A 17,470-nucleotide genomic window follows, 5' to 3' on the forward strand; every position below is an offset into this window, starting at 1 on the left:
GAAGAATGCTGCCTATGACCCCAAGAACACCATCCCCACCGTCAAACATGGAGGTGGAAACATTATGCTTTGGGGGTGTTTTTCTGCTAAGGGGACAGGACAACTTCACCGCATCAAAGGGACGATGGACGGGGCCATGTACCGTCAAATCTTGGGTGAGAACCTCCTTCCCTCAGCCAGGGCATTGAAAATGGGTCGTGGATGGGTATTCCAGCATGACAATGACCCAAAACACACGGCCAATGCAACGAAGGAGTGGCTCAAGAAGAAGCACATTAAGGTCCTGGAGCGGCCTAGCCAGTCTCCAGACCTTAATCCCATAGAAAATCTGTGGAGGGAGCTGAAGGTTCGAGTTGCCAAACGTCAGCCTCGAAACCTTAATGACTTGGAGAAGATCTGCAAAGAGGAGTGGGACGAAATCCCTCTTGAGATGTGTGCAAACCTGGTGGCCAACTACAAGAAACGTCTGACCTCTGTGATTGCCAACAAGGGTTTTGCCACCAAGTACTAAGTCATGTTTTGCAGAGGGGTCAAATACTTATTTCCCTCATTAAAATGCAAATCAACGTATAACATTTTAGACATGCGTTTTTCTGGATTTTTTATTGTTGTTATTCTGTCTCTCGCTGTTCAAATAAACCTACTATTAAAATTATAGACTGATCATTTCTTTGTCAGTGGGCAAACGTACAAAATCAGCAGGGGATCAAATACTTTTTTCCCTCACTGTATTTGGAGTTTGCATGTCTCTCCCTGTGGGCGCGTGGATTTTTCTCCAGGTTCTCCGGTTTTTCCCTCCACATTTAGAATCAACATGCGTTCAGTATATTTGTTTACTGTACATTTCTACATAAGCCACTTCTTTGGGCGATCATTTGTGGCCAGGTCGCCTCTGAAAAAGTACTATTTAGCTCAGTGGGCCTTACCTGGAGGTTGCCCAGCTCTCTCCGATCTTACATTTACATGCAAATTTCTTCACTAGCCCGGCCCACCTTTATACTGTAACATCCTGCCTCAGCAGCTCTCTCGCTATTTTTTTCACCTGATGACGATTGCTTACGTTGCGATTGAAACGTCGTGATATTTTTATTATTATTTCTATCTATGTGGCTTTAACCCAAAGTATTCAGCATTTTTCTTGTTGAGGTTCCACCTGATGAAGATTGCTTGTGTTGCGATCGAAACGTCGTGATTTGTTTGATTTTATTTCTACTTACGTGACTTTACCGAAAGAACCAAAGAGTATGAATGACATTACAATTCTAGGTTAGGGTTCATAATAATTGCCCAGCTCTAATAACAATTAGTAATTAAGTTGTTTCTTTACACTATAGTATCTTTGGTCATGTATTGGAAAAATAAATGCAATATGTTTAGTACACCTGCTTGGAATGCAGGTTTAGTGGGTTCGATCCTGACCCTGACGGCTGTATATTTGGAGTTTGCGTGTTCTCCCCATGGTTACGTGGATTTTTCTCCGGGTCCTCTAGTTTGCATTTTGAGTGTTTGGCTGCTGTAAATTTCCACATGATGAGCCATTTTGTTGAGCTATCATTTGTGGCCAGGTCGCTTCTGAAAAAGAGCTATGTAGCTCAGTGGGCCTTACCTGGTAAAATAAAAAATAGTTTAGTTTAGTATATTAAATGAGTTATTCTAATTTCATGGGGTCACTAATATTTGGAACCAATTGGACTTCTACGACGTCGTTTATACATTGGTAGCTTTCCATGTACAATTTACAATGTTACAAAAAAAGCATTTATACCTGAAATGTGAGCAAAAGAAAACATCACAACCATGGAGAAATAATGCATAGTGTTCTTACAGATTAGCATCAGTATCATCATAAAAAGGCTTTTATGTAACCTCTATTCTGCTAACAAGTACGTTCTTGTGAAAATTTGCTTAGTAGTGAATATTTGTGCAATTTTTTTTCATTAATCCATGTCAAGTGACAACCCATCTTTTTGGAGTCTATTTTTAAATAAATCCTCGTGAGGCCTTTTTCGTGTTTTTAGCTGAGTGGGGTCATAAAGAACGACCTGCTTGTTGAGTGCCTCAACATTAAACAGCTAACTCATTATTTCTGTCATCTCAGTGGCATAAGCCGTAAGATTTATGTGCAGTTTAAAGTTACATTTTTTATATGTTGAGTTGCACAAATAAAAAAAATGTTTAACCATGTGTCTTAAATGGATTGTTCAAGAATGTTCTACTTTCATAGCACTTTGTAAAATTCTGTTAAAATCGAGGGTTTAAAAAAAGAGCTTAATGGACTTCAAAATACAATTTTTTTTGCAAGTTCATATTGACAAAAAGGCTCGTGTAAAGCTACAGGACTCTTCATCCAGTAGCAAGATATTGAATGTTAAAAAGGACATACCCTTTCTAGTGTAAATACAGGTGTTTAAGATCTACAAACAGCATTTAGACACCTATTACAAGGCATGAAGTCTGCATTGACCACACATACTTGTAAAAATGTAAACAAATATGCTTTGATAATGTATGCACTGACCTTGAAACCGATAGGCCTGCACCAAAGTAGGCCTCTTTTATGGCTTTGTCTCACTGGTGCTAGAGACCAAAGGCTGCCACAAAAATAAGGAAGCAGTACAATTGCAATGCAAATACCAGATCATTAAAATAGCTCTCAGTTTAAGCAGTTATAGCTATGAGATCCTTTCACTAGTTTCAGGATATTGAATGATGAAAAGGCTTTACTCTTTCTGGAATAAATAAAGATTGTTAAGATGTTCAAACAACAATAGAGACACCGATTACAAGGCTTCATGCCTGCATTCACCACACATATTTGTGGTAAAAAATGTAAAACAAATATACTTTGATAATGTATATACTGTCCTTGAGACTGATAGGCCTGCACCAGAGACAGTTGTAAATTATATTTAAAATCATCTGACGAATGTTCTATGAACAAGGACCGTTGCCCAAATCTTCACCGATCACATATCTCTTTCCTTTTCAGGCAACTTTATTGACAAATGTGAGGTTTTTTAGTTAATCGTGCTTGTGCACCACTGCCAATGTAGCATCACCAAACAATGTCTTTAACTATATTCTTAGTTTTTTTCGGTAAAGTCACGTTGAAGAGAAACAACATTTCAGTTCTTAATTGATTGTTCACGCTTACATTGGCTTTCAGACAGCATACATTATAAAAAATTTCGTCTCCCCCCTCCTCTTTTCAAAATATAGATGGACTAGTCCTGGGTAAACTGTCAAATCGCTGCGCGTGACGCTAACGTTTTTTTATAAATAAATAAATGCGCCGTTTAAAAATAAATGTATGCAAACCAACACACCTGAAGATGACCGTTTGAGTTATGGTCGAAACGTCGTGAGAATTTTTAATTGTTTTATATATATTTTATTATTTTGTTGTTTCTCTTCAACGTGACTTTACCGAAAAAACTAAGAATATGAATTACTGCAGTCACGAAAGCTTTAAATCAAAATTTAATGTCTTTAACTGTTAAAATATGGCTGTTTAATGTGTTTTTTTTAAATCAAACTATTGTATTTATTTCATAACAAATGAACTGTTATTTTTCTTTCATGTTATTTGACCACACCACGCGTCAATGCATTTTCCTTTTCTTTTCCAGAATTTAAGTCCTTCCAAGGCGTATTTGAAGTGATGGAAGCCTTTCTGGCCTGAAGTCTTAAAAAGTAAAATTTATTTCATTTTGTTAAATTCAACCCAGAATCATCAACTAAAAAGCAACACTTTTGGCAATGTTAATGCAAGAAGAGTGACTAATTAGATCACCCAAATGCACAGTGATGGTTTACTACTAGTCATGAATAAAAGCTCACTTTTGATCTGTTCTGTCTTTGGATAACCAGGAGCCGCTGAACCGTAGCCGAAGCAACCGACGAGAACAACAACAACAACAACAACAACGCCACGAGCGTTATTGCTCTCCGCGTGGGCGCCCAACAAAACAAAAGCCATGAGCGACTCCAACCGCGAACGCTCGGCGCTGGTGAAAGGCGCCAAGGACATCGCGCGCGAGGTCAAGCGGCAGGCGGCCAAGAAGATCGGCCGCGGCTCAGACCGCCTCCAGGACGAGTACACCGGCCGCACGTACGCCCGCTTCCAGGACGAGCTGGACGACGACTACTATGCCCAGCAGGGCTCGTACGGGGACGCTTCGGCAGGTCCCGGGCACGCCGCCGGCGAAGCGGGCGGAGGGGCCGCCGCCGACGATGAGGAGGGCGACAGCGATGCCACGGAGGGCCACGACGAAGAGGACGAGGTCTACGAGGGCGAGTACCAGGGCATCCCGCATGGCAAGGCCGGGAACAGCCACGTGCCGGCGGGTGACGGCGGGGACCCTTACGGCGATGGTGGTACGGGAACGATTGCCGGACTGCAGACGGAGCGGGAGGAGATGGCGCAGCAGTACGAGGCAGTCATGCAGGAGTGCGGGCACGGCCGGTTCCAGTGGACCTTCTACATGGTGCTGGGGCTGGCTCTTATGGCGGACGGCGTCGAGGTGTTCGTGGTGGCCTTTGTCCTGCCCAGTGCCGAGCGCGATTTGTGCATTACTGACGCTGGAAAAGGATGGCTTGGTATGACCTACGTAACTAACTAACACACGCGCACACACACACTTTGCGGTGGGAGTGGTCTTAGTAGTTGCATTTAGCTAAACATGAGATTTTGGAAATGCATAGGTCCACTAATACATATTAGTGCATTTATATTCTGTATGAATTTACTTGCATTGTTAACCTGTAAGCATTTCTGTGTTAGCTATTTATAATAAGTTACATTTATTAAATGAATCAAAGCTAACAACTGGAATATACACATATTGGTTGACAAAATAGCTCATTCCAATTTTTCTCAATTATATTGATTACATGAAAAAAACTACATAAAAATACGTACATTGCATATATAATTTGTATCACACAAGCCTTACACATAACCATAACGTTACTTCGGATAAATCCAAGTGATCTCATTGGCCCACACCAAGTTGTCACTTACATATAGTCGATGGCAGGTACGTCTCTTTCTTTAAAGAAAATATCAATCCCAGCAGCCTCCAGTTTCACCCTAAAAAAAATGTAATGCATTTTTTTTATTAGAGGGGACAGAAAATATGCTGCTGACACAATCACACAATTGCTGTGCCGTTTTGGAACTTTAATATGCCCTATCAAACAGCACACTCATTGACTTTATCACTATCCTTTTAAACGAATGACTCATTGTGCCTGTTATACACTGCAGGGGTAGGGATTAGCAGGACACAATACAACATGTGCTTGTTAACCCACTACATGTTTGTCGGAGGCCAACAAAAGTGGATTTTCTCAAATGTGACGTTGCCATTGCTTCAAGGCCAGATTGACCTCTCCTACACAGTGCTCGTCTTTTAAATAACATGTATTAAATCCCAATTTTATGAACAACCAAATAGAACTTGACATAGGGTAGGGAACGTGATGGTCTAGGTCACTAAAATAGATATTTAATTGTAATGCAATGGCGTAGGTTATGGTTTTAACTTGACTACATTAGTTTTAGTTGCTCCCAAATGTAAATAATGGAAGTGTTTGGTTGCAGATATGTCACACATATCCAGTGAGCCCAGATCAGATATTTCACTTACCGGTACCACTAAAGTTTTGTTATCTTAAGTGCTACAATTTCTGCTCTGGCGCATGGACTCCAGAGGTTCTGTAATAAGATCACTAACTGCTGCAATGTTGGTCAATAATTTAAATCGCGTGCTTCTCAAAACGATCAGCATTTGGAATGTGTACCATTATAACATATTAAAAAATCTTAACAATTCTCAGACATCTGCAAGTTGCAGGGTGGGTCTCTGTCATCGCTGAATCTCGGAACGTGTAAGCGGTTAGTGTTAATTTTATTTAGAGAGGCATAGCGTCATTGTTTTTAAAGACATTGTACTCACTGCAGACTGAGCTACACGCCCTCCCACTTAGCCTTGTGGGAGCCTCGGTGCGTCTTCAGACTTGAAACGTACGTGTACATAATCGGAACGGAATTGGAAAAAAAACTGATGACGTACAGGCACACTTATGTAATCGGAATGGGAAATGGTTACTTTAAAGTACAGTAAAACCTTGGATTGCGAGTAACTTGGTCTGCGAGTGTTTTGCAAGACGAGCAAATTTTTAAAATAAATATTAATTTGATAAACGAGCGAGGTCTTGCAATACGAATAGTACGTATACGTTTTGTCTGCCGAGCGTCACGTGATCACAACTGATATACGAGTGCTTTGATATACGAGTGCTTTGAATTACAAACACGTTTCCGGAACGAATTATGCTCGCAATCCAAGGTTTTACTGTATTGATGTCCCATGTTCTCAAAAGGGGCAGTCCTCATAGAGATTGAGTGCACTGCTGCCTATGTGCAAGGGGTGAAGGGGGGAGGCAGTGCGAAACTGACGCCCCAGCAGACATCAACAGCCAGACTCCGCATGTGGGAATGATCGATGCTCCATCTCATTTTAGCCGAGCGGGCAGGCAGTCATGATAGTGTTGTTATTTGCAAGATGGTGATCATTTGCTCAATATTCATGAAAGCAAATGCCAGGTAGAGGATGACAAAGTGGTGAGTGAGAGAAATCTCCAATGGCAGCATGCATGCACCTTTAACGAGACACGGTGCAAGTGTAATACGAACCATAAGACGTCCACTTTTGCGCAGGGTTACGTATTGATTTCCTTCCGTTGAGCAAATGGCTATGGCTGAAAAAAAGGACTGGATTATGCAGAATCGCCAGACGCCTTGATTTAACGAAGGCGCCTTGAAGTTGAACGTAAAGATCCTGGAAATTGGGTCACCTGAGGTTGGTGACCTTTGAACTTGGCATTGGCATGTCAAGGTTACGTGTTTTTTTAATGCATGCCAAGAATGATTGTACCTTTTTTTTTCTGAGAGGGCACCGTCTGCAGGCACAAAGTATATCGGTCATTAATGGGGAGGCCAGAATACGTATTTATGGCCCTCATTTCATGGTTCTTTTTTGCCAAAAGGGGGCTACAGCAGTGAAGGCGTGGGTGCTGGCAATGGCGGCAAGGGCAATCCAAACAAAAAGCTGAGGGCTCCGTGCAGCTCAATGGGCCACGGAGTCCTGAGGGGGAAACAAAACGTGGGCGCATCAAATCTCAGCTCAAATTCAAATAATAAAACACCCGCAAATTAAAACGTACACCGCCAATTAATCTCTGTTATCTAAATCTTGTCCGCATCTCTCTTTTCCCCCCTCATCTAAACACGTAATATTTATGCCTGTATTTCTCTTATCTCTCACCGCACCCGTGGTGCGTGTCTTGTACACGTTCTGTCGTCCCACTCGGATCTCATTCATTGCGAGGGAAGCCCTCCCCACCATCCCGCACTCCCTTTGGTGCAGGTCCTAGGCCAAGAGCAGTCCACGTTACACACACGTAGCAATGTGTAGACAAGGAGTCTCCATGTTGTATTCTTTTAACGGTCTCTTCGGAATTTACAAGTCTAAGTACATTTTTTTACAATGTTTGCACTTACGTATTCTGCGAATCACTGCACAGCCTAGTGTGTTAATCGCTGCACCGACCTAACACACATACGTTGTACTGTTATAATTAGATCACTGGGGTTCTATCTCTCTCTCTACATTGATTAATGGTGGGGAACGAACCTGCTGTACACCTCATAGTCTGCCAAGTTGGGGGGAGGGGCCAAGTGGTACATTGCCCGGACCCTACCCCCGCAGTGCTGCCCAAGCCACTGCAGAAAGCCACATTTCCACAATGGTGTTTGGTAACATCACTCGCTCAGTCGGGCCCAACTGGGGATCTCTTTTTGTGCGTTTGTGTCTTACATCCGCGTTTGTGTATGTGCGTGCGTGTGTTGCCGTTTGCGAGACATCCAACAGTGAGCCATCACCTTAGAGGGTTACCACCTGGTCTGGTTTTCAGGATCATCCACCTTATTATGGTAACAGTCTCGTTTTTTTTTAATGCACCACTTGGCAAGGCACCACTCGAGACAATGCCACATGCAGTTCTCTCTCCCGGTAATTGTGAAATATTCTTGTTCCCATGATATGTCTTGGCCTTGTGTGCCACAGAGGTGGCAACTCCATCCGCTTACGACATCCACACAACCAGCAGCCTTACATTGTATCTGTACCAATTAGATATTTCACTCATACTGTCATGAAAGGCTTCGTGAATTACCTGGTCAAACATATTTTAAGAACCTCACGTAAATATGCAGTATCCAGTGGGTTTGTTCTATCGCAGAGCATTCTGCTCATTCTGCTTATTATCTCTAGTTTGTGTTTTCCTATGGCTGTGCTTTTTCTTATTCATATTACACCTACATGTTCATTTTACGCTTTCTTGACTGCCTGCCCTTTGCAAAAGCATAACCAAGATGGGGTGAGCTGAATTTGTTTTTAATTTTAACGATCATTGGGCACAGCTCGTAACTACACACACGCGGAATATGACTGTTGATTCACATCACAAACATGGCAATCTGAACCAAGGTTTAGGTCTTCATACGTTACTGCTCAAGGTAAGGTTTGATCCTGCGTGGTGGAACTGTGAGATCAAATCCCAGTCACCGTTTGAAGCAACCTATTGATTCGTTCAGGCAATTAAAACATGTACCACTTTTTATATTCTTTGGGTCTTTCGGTAAAGTCACGTAGGTAGGTTCAAAGAAAATAACCAAAAATAACAAATTATTATTTTCTTTGAACCTTTCTACGTGACTTTACCGAAAGACCCAAAGGATATGAATTCCTGCAATCACGAAAGCTTTAAGTCAAGATGTACCACTTTGTGGATATTCCATAGAGAGACTTGTCCCTAGCCATATGAATGTGGAAGTTACACCACGAGCTTAGAACCGCCCTTGGGAATAGACAAGGTTTAGAACTGATTGCATGTTTAAATGTTTTGTAAAAGTAGTCCATTCATTTACAATAATTTAATTATACAAAATCATTGCTGAGGTAACACCACAAATCTCAGACACGTGATTCATACTTCTCACTTTAACCTGTAAGTGAGCACATTACATCGATCTTAATGTGCTTACAATGGCCTCCTTTTTACCTGTACGTACAAGAATTACAAATATCAGCTACGTGGCACCACCTGTATTCAATATTGGTTTTCCAGTTTCAGGTGACATGTGCAGGTGGAATTATTCAGTGACTGGAGTGCAATCGTGGTATCTTAATCAGTGCTTTTTTGTTGGACACGGCACATGGAGTCTATTCAGTTTCCCAGGAGAAGTGGTCCGATGGGAGTCCGACATTGGTGTGTTATTGTGCGTTGCCTTTGCATCATCAATGAATCCACCTGAGCCTGGAACACCGAAGGCGGAATTTGTTGCTTTTACTAAATATAGCTGCAAGCTACTAATGATTACAGTAACTTGTAAATCCTTTATAGATTTTGCTTATCAATGGAGCATCGAGAAAATGCCTCCATATTGTCCCTTCTGTTGCTACGACCACAGCAAACTCCGCTGCCTATCTTAATCTTGCATCAATCACTTGGTGAAAATTGATGCTGCTGTCCCCAATGGACCCATCTCAGATGTGTCCTCTCTCTTCATTTTACTTTCTCCCACCGGGTAAACCAGATTAAAGAGCTATCTTGTGTTGGGTACAATTGTCTGCGTGTTTTTTTTTATTTATTCCCATGACCCTTGACAGCATCGAATAATAACCCCCGTGCCGTTGTTGCGTTGTGTTGGACATCGTACACCCACGTGCTACCTCTCACAGGCACCCTGGTGTACCTGGGCATGATGATGGGCTCACTAGTGTGGGGTGGCCTCGCGGATCAGCAGGGCCGACGCCAGTGCCTGCTCATGGCGCTCACAGTCAACAGCCTCTTCTCCTTCCTCTCCTCCTTCGTCTGGGACTACGGCACCTTCATCTTCTGCCGCTTTCTGGATGGATTTGGGTTTGCTGTGCACTTGGCTATCGGGCAAACGCACGCACGCACACACACACACTCACTCCGGGCCTCTTGACCATTGAACCCTGTTGACGGTGGTGCGCCAAGGACAAACGAGTTTAGTGCATACAGTCTGGCACACTTATCATTAACACTGCCTTATGACAGAAAAATATATGGTAGACCGACGTTTTGGGCGGTGGCCCTTCTTCGGAGAAGCGAGGGGGCAGAGAAACTGAAGGAGGTTGCACTTTATCGTTGATTTAAAAAATGCATAACACGTGACACTCCCCCCCCCATGTCATGGCATGCATGCAAAGGTTCCGCGAGCTTCCCAGGGTCCATGGGATTCAGATACCGTGCCCTGCAAGTCAACATACATGGTCCCAGGGAATAATTATTATCCACAAATTTATTTATCCATGACCTCATCCCACCACTTCCTTGGAGACAAGATCAGATTCATTTTACAGTCGCAATTTGCAGAACATGTAATTGACTATATATACGTCTCACCCCTTTACATTGTTTCGCAAATACGTCGTCGCTTTATTAATACCACGACCTGATTTGTGTCGCCACAACCCACACTTACGCCGCTGACAGCATTATCGGTCATTTCTCGTATCCCGTCGCCTCGTTACTTCGCCTCCACCTACCCCTGTAAATCGCTTTGATTGACGTCGTTTCGATATTCGTCGTCGCACCTCTCAGGAACGCATTCCCGACATAAACCGGGGCATTGCTGTATATACATTTGAACTGAAAAAATGTAATCAAACACAAATGGGCGTGGACATTATTTTTAAAGCCATGAGTCACTGCTGGGAATTACATAACTTCTGAGACAGTTTATTTTCATAATTTTAGCTTTTGGCGTCATGTCGTGAGATAAATAAATTTATATTTCTAACTCTAGTAGCTGGTGGTGTGCATCGATTTTATGTTCCAGAAAGTTCCAAGAAAATGACACCTCAGAAATAACTTTTAAGTGTCTGTAATAAATCTCTTTAACCTCGCTTGTGGCATAACTTGTAATGTCCCTCAAAATTGGTTTAATGGCATGCCAACCAAATACCAACATTTCATTTTCAGAGCTGGATAAAGCCAAATTCATATGAAAAAGATATATTTATTGGTGGAAATGCTGAAAAGACCCATTGGCTCCAGTTGAGAACTCTGATTAATAATGGGTGGCCACCACAAAATTTCAGTGGTGCCAGCGAAAGTGTCCTGACTCCTGAGCCTCTAATCAATCTCCAATAAAAGTTAAACTAATAACATATGAATGCCACATTTTACGGTGGTGCAGTGGACCACCGCTATGGACCTGGAAAAGTGAGTTTGATTCACACCACAGCTAATATCAGTGGTGAGAGATTTATTAAACTCCCCTAGGTCAACTCAGCCTTAAATTAGTACCTTGTGTGATGTGGAAAAAAAATCTGCATTGTTGAGACAAAGGCGGACGTGCATGGTGCTAGTCACACTATTCCTTCACTGGCATCTGTTAATGGCTGCGTGGAGGATTTTAGTGGGTGTTATGTTTATCTGTGTAGATACATACAATGTATGTGAGGGGAGCATTAGTGAAGAAGTGGTTAGTGCACTGTGTTACGAACGCAGCAGCCCGAGTTAAATTCCCACTCGTGCCCAACATCGGAGACGAATATGTTAACCAGTCCAGGGATTCCCCTTTACCAACCTGCATTGTCCAGCTTGTTGAAGTATGGTGAAAACATTCTCCTTGACCGACACCATGGGAAGGCCTTCATCCCTGCAGTGGATTTACAAAGGGGCTGTAGATTATTATTTGTATTGTTATTGTGGGTTTTTAAATTTTAAATAATAGTCACTATACCTCAAATAATTAAAAAAAACCGTATAGGTAGTGTTAATGACGAGGGGAGTAATGGTATTCTGGGCTGTTTTAATGCAAAACTGCCAACGTCGTTATAAATTAATATAATACGCAATTTGATGCAGATTAAATATTAAATGGCTACTACGTAATGATCATAGTGAATGACTGCACTATATGCATCACAATCAATGTTATTGATGCCACAACACCTTTCCATTATTTTCTTCATTATTCCAGATCTTGTAACTGTTGCACAGTTGACACCCAACTTTTAATGTCTGCCCTCACATTATCAACGAAGGCTTTAGACATTGCCCTTGATTACAGATCTCTGGATGTCCACTCTATTGACTGTATCAGTGAAATGCCATCTCCTGTCTTGTATACATACCCTACTCATCATAACGTAATTTCTATGATTACATCTGCAGTGCTTTCCTGATACATTCGCTGTTTAACTTGCAAGTGGCTTACCATAGATGGCGTTGCAATTCCTAGCGTGTACCACATATTTTACTGCAAGTTGCCCACAGACCAACTTATTACACCCGTCTCACGCACCAATCTTTAAACATTAAAGTTGACCTCGGATTGAGAAACGAACCAACGAACGAAAGTTGACCTCTGTATTTTTTTCAAAGGACATAATCTCCATAAATCATAAAATGCTCATCCTTGTCGTGAATAACTGGACATTGGTCTTGGGACACCTAGCGCATTGCAACTGCTACGTGCACAGACGCCTCCTAGAGGGCAGTAACAGCCACAACAGGGCATTAAGAACCTGGGGCTACCATTTAGTAAAATTTCTTGCCCAGTGTGCTGGGAAATAACAATAACTTAGCAATTTACGGAAAGGCCATGGAATAACATGTGGTGGTTCTTTCTCCCCCTCAATGAATGACATTCGTTAGAATAAATAAATACATCACCCAATGTAACGTGTCTAATTAACGCTAAAATTTTAGCGTTAATTATAGTACAGAACTGTGCTATCAAAGACAAATGAGCCACCAGTGGGACAATATCATCCATAGACGCATGGCGAGGAGTAGTTACTGCTCAGCGTTCTTTCAGCCGCGAGCCATCACACGATGAAATGAGCTCTACGTGATAAAAAAAATCAACACAGTCAATTCTATTGGGCGTGTGTAACCATTGCCAATGGCGGCATCACCAAATAATTTATAAATAATTTGTTCTATAATGATAACACTGTTTATTCAGTCTGTGGACTAATTCTCTGTAGTACTCAGAGGAAAGCCACACAGAGAACGAGTTCACACTCACAAATTTGCACGTTTGACAAAACCTGTTCGCCGTACTGCCACCTTCTGGTCAGATCGCGGACCATCGGGTGAAACGTGAAATGGCACTTGATGAAATTTGTGCATAATCCACCAGCCCCGCTTTCAAATATAGTCCGCCAGCCCTGAATAAAAGGCATTCATCACTATACTCAGAACACTCTTATATTTGTATATGTTTGGAGCGGTTATAGTGCACTGCACTACTTATCACCACGCTTGTTTACCCAAGAAAGCTTCTTGGAATCTTATGACTCTTTTTCAGGAGGATCCTGCCAAGTTTTTTTTTGCAGCACACAGGGGGCGATGATTGCTCTGTAGATTCCAATCCAGTAATTTGCGGGCAATTTTTCAAATTTGTTAAATTTGGACCACGAACTTGGCCATCTGAATTCGAATCGTGGCCACGGCCACTATGAACAAGTATTGTGTGAAGAGGTCAACATGACCAATGCCATAGATTCTCGCACACATTGCCATTGCTTCCTGCCTCCTGCTAGATCCCTCACTAGCTATAGATTTACATTGAATGACAAGCAATTTAAATCCCTACCCGTATGGCAATTGCAGCGCAGTGTTTATGTGGAGTCAACAGCGCAATGGTGGCTGGTTTAAATTGGAGCTATAGGCTCTGTGATGTAACTTTCAAGTGTAGGACATTTTTTTTGTCTGATCTTGACCCAATATTGTGACCGATTCACAAGTCTCTCATCCGAATATCCTATCAAAAACAAGGTGCAGCGTAACTTTGGTGAACTCCGTTAAATTAAGATTAAGTCTTCCTTTTATGCACACATTTCCAAACATTTGCAATAAGACCACAGATGTCTGTGCGGGTTCACAGGTTAGCTTCACCGTATTCATGATCTCTAAAGTAAGCAATAGCAGATAACTGCATGTTCTGCATGGACAACAAGATTCAGATTCACTTTGGGTATTTAACAAACAAAAAACACCCCAACACATTTATTGTTTACCCTTCCTTAAAAAGAAAAAAAGTATTTCATAGTCAACATATGGGACAATGGCCCTTCGGCACAGACCTCTGGCCTATGTAGTGTAAATAATGGCCGGGGTCCAATATGTTGCCGATTATATACTTTTATTGTGTTTTTTCTTTTTAAGGCAGTCTTATTGTTGAATGTGTTGTTGGCTTGTTAATTTGTGCTTGTGCACCACTGCCAATGCAGTCTCACCACGTAATATTTTACTATATATTATATTTTACTATATATTTTACTATGTAAAAACATTCCCGCATATGTCATGGGAGATTCATATGCGCAATTTGTAAACTTACCCTTGACTAAATAGTACAAATAACTACGTATCAACTTTACAAACGATGGTTTGAAAGAGGCCGCAAGCTCAATAGAGGCGCCACGGTGGCGAGATGTTAACTACCTCGCCTGATATACAGGAGCTCGTGGGTTCAATCCTTACCCTGACACCTGTATATTTGGAGTTTGCACGCTCTCCCCGTGGTCGTGTGAATTGTTCTCAGGGTCCTCCGGTTTTTCCCTCTACATTTACAAACATGCGTTTAGAGTATTTGGCTGCTATAAGCTTCCACATGATAAGTCACTTCGTTGAGCTATAATTTGTGGCCAGGTTGCTTCTGAAAAATAGCTATGTAGCTCAGCGGGCCTTACCTGGTAAAATAACAATAAAAATTGTTGAATATCGATTTAAAGCTTTCGTGACTGCAAGGATTCATCTTCTTTGGTTCTTTTGGTAAAGTCACGTAGAATGAGAATAAAATAATGAATTGATAAAATAAAATAACACAATAATATTCTCGCGACGTTTCGGCCACAACACAAGCGGCCTTCATCAGGTGAAGGGGACGAGACTGTCTGGAGGACAGCGCTGGAGCGAGAAAGCCACGCTCAGATCACGACCTTTAACCTGTGTGAGAAGAAACAAAGCGCCTTAGGTCGTGATCTCAGCGTGGCTTTCTCACTCCAGCGCTGTCCTACCAGACAGTCTCGCCCCCCTTCACCTGATGAAGGCCGCTTGTGTTGTGGCCGAAACGTCGTGAGAATATTATTGTGTTATTTTATGTTTATCAATGTATTATTTTATTCTCATTCTACGTGGTGACTTTACCGAAAGAACCAAAGAAGACGAATCGTTGAATAGTTTTATGCTCTAACGTGCTTGATTGCATGTGAATGAATGGAATTGCTGATGCACGTTGCTATTTTGCACGGTGTGACTGGATGCAGGATTGGTGGGATCATACCGATTGTATACTCATATTATGCCGAGTTCCTGGCCCACGACAAGCGAGGGGAACATCTGAGCTGGCTGTGCATGACGTGGATGTTTGGGGGAATCTATGCCTCTGCTATGGCCTGGGCCATCATCCCTCACTACGGTGAGGCCTTCCACATGACCACCATTATGCCACAAGCAAGCGCGTGCCTCCTCGGCTCATGCAACCGTTTTCTGTCATATGCATTCAGGGTTTTGCATCGCGTTGCTCCCTTTGTGCCTGTACATTATATTTTGAACTCACCAGGAGTGTAACGATTTACTCTGTTGACAATTCAGGGAATTGTTCCTGGCTTGAGTCAAGAATTATATATATATTTTTTGTGGTGAATATCGTGGCCTCTGGTGTTTGCAGGAGTCAATTAACCTAATAAAAACATGACTTTTTACATGCACGATTCAATACATTTTGAGCTTAAAAAGTCAATATTAATACATGAAATGACGGACTGTTACACCCCTAGCAATTACTATTCGAGTTGTGTTGCATGGATTTAATACTGACTCGTCAAAATCAGTAGATTTCAAAGGTATTAATGTGGCATCATTATGCATGGGTGTGACACAGAAAACATTTTTAAATTTCTCCATTTCAAGCACATGTAAAAACATGTTTTTTCATATAGACATACTCTGCACCTATGACTTAGGTGTGATTGCTGAGGCAGCCTTTTATTTTATTGAAGAAAGTGATTAACAAAATAAAATTGACAGCTTTTCAAGAGGACCACGTCATTCAATAACAAGTAAACAGCTCATAACATCAAATGGAGTGTGTGTGTTAAATAGGTACTAGTGACCTTTGTAATTACAGCAGAAATCCTCACCAAATGCACATATAAAAAATGGAGAAAAAAACTTGGCCTTGGGATTGCTATAACAACAGTAAAGGAAATTTGACTGCTTTTGGTTGACAATATATTTATTTACAGCAGGTGAAACTCAAGTTGTGATGAAACAAGCCCCGAGCCCTATTCGGTGTGGAGACGCCTTCATCCAGCAGTGGATTGACAAAGGGCTGTAAATTATAATTTTATCGTAAATTCACGTTGCAGTGAAAGGGATGCTGCAGGCAACATCATGTGACACTGGGTGGCCTCGCTTGAACGTGCTGACGACATGTGTTCACTCACTGCAATGGGAATTTTAGATTCCTCTCCAATAATAATTTACAAATATTTTTCACTTTATACTGGTTCATGGACAATGAATGATATATACGTATATATTTTTTTGAGGCTGTGGTGATCTACATTACAGGGTTAACTGGATGTGAAGGCCACTCGGTTTGTTTATCTGAAATATGATAACTTGTGTTGGCAGCTTGAGTATCATCAGAGCTGAATATGAGGGGAACTCAATTCATGCTAGAATGTTCTGATTCGAGACACCAACTACCCACATCATTGTGGGTAAAATGAGCTCTTCTGTTTATGTAAAGGGAAAACTAGAGAATCTAAAAATATTGTTCCCCATCCTGATAATTTATTCAACAAAGTCGACATTCAACAGCATACATTTTCCCCCCCTCCTGTTTTATAATCATATAGAAGCAAACTGGTTTTGGCTGCGTATTCATTTTAAACAGTGTATATTTTTAACGGATAATTAATTGCTGAAATGTAATAATGTATGATTCATTATTCATCTTCTGGATGAAAATATCCTCATTGCATATTTTTTTGTTTCATAACAAAACATCTCTAGACTGATCTTGAATTCTGGGGGTGGAATAGTTCACCCCTCTGGCAGATCCACGATTTTTTTTTTGCAATTCAGGATCACGATCCGATTAAATCATCTTCACTAACCTGCTTCTCTTCTTTAAAAAACCCAACTCCTCTTCCGAGCCCATCCCACCGGTCCTCCCAATCCCCCGGCGATGACCAGCTCCACCCCAACACCTCCTTAACCGCTCCTGCCTCTTCTCCTGTCACCATAACTGCACCACCACTTTTAATAACATCGCTGTTTATCTCAACCATTATCACGTTAAGTACAATTTTATAATTGCTGTAAGATAAGATAAGAATGTGTT

General features: G+C 41.6%; 1 protein-coding gene across 2 annotated transcripts in view; it reads left to right on the top strand.

Moving 5' to 3' along the window:
* Nucleotides 1-17,470, top strand: part of LOC116951237 (synaptic vesicle glycoprotein 2C-like) — an 86,854-nt gene that overhangs the window by 23,042 nt on the left and 46,342 nt on the right. Inside the window, exons 2-5 of one of the 2 annotated variants that reach the window (XM_032969909.2) lie at nucleotides 3,630-3,693; nucleotides 3,871-4,599; nucleotides 9,810-9,990; nucleotides 15,384-15,535. In XM_032969909.2, coding sequence (XP_032825800.1) covers nucleotides 3,978-4,599; nucleotides 9,810-9,990; nucleotides 15,384-15,535 — 955 coding nt within the window. In that variant the 5' untranslated portion in view covers nucleotides 3,630-3,693; nucleotides 3,871-3,977. The remainder of the gene's footprint in view (nucleotides 1-3,629; nucleotides 3,694-3,870; nucleotides 4,600-9,809; nucleotides 9,991-15,383; nucleotides 15,536-17,470) is intronic. The other variant, XM_032969764.2, reaches the window with a different exon arrangement.

Source organism: Petromyzon marinus, chromosome 1, assembly GCF_048934315.1.
Source record: "Petromyzon marinus isolate PM22_M1 ecotype Great Lakes invasive population chromosome 1, UKy_Petmar_22M1.pri1.0, whole genome shotgun sequence".
Taxonomy (NCBI): Eukaryota; Metazoa; Chordata; class Hyperoartia; order Petromyzontiformes; family Petromyzontidae; genus Petromyzon; species Petromyzon marinus.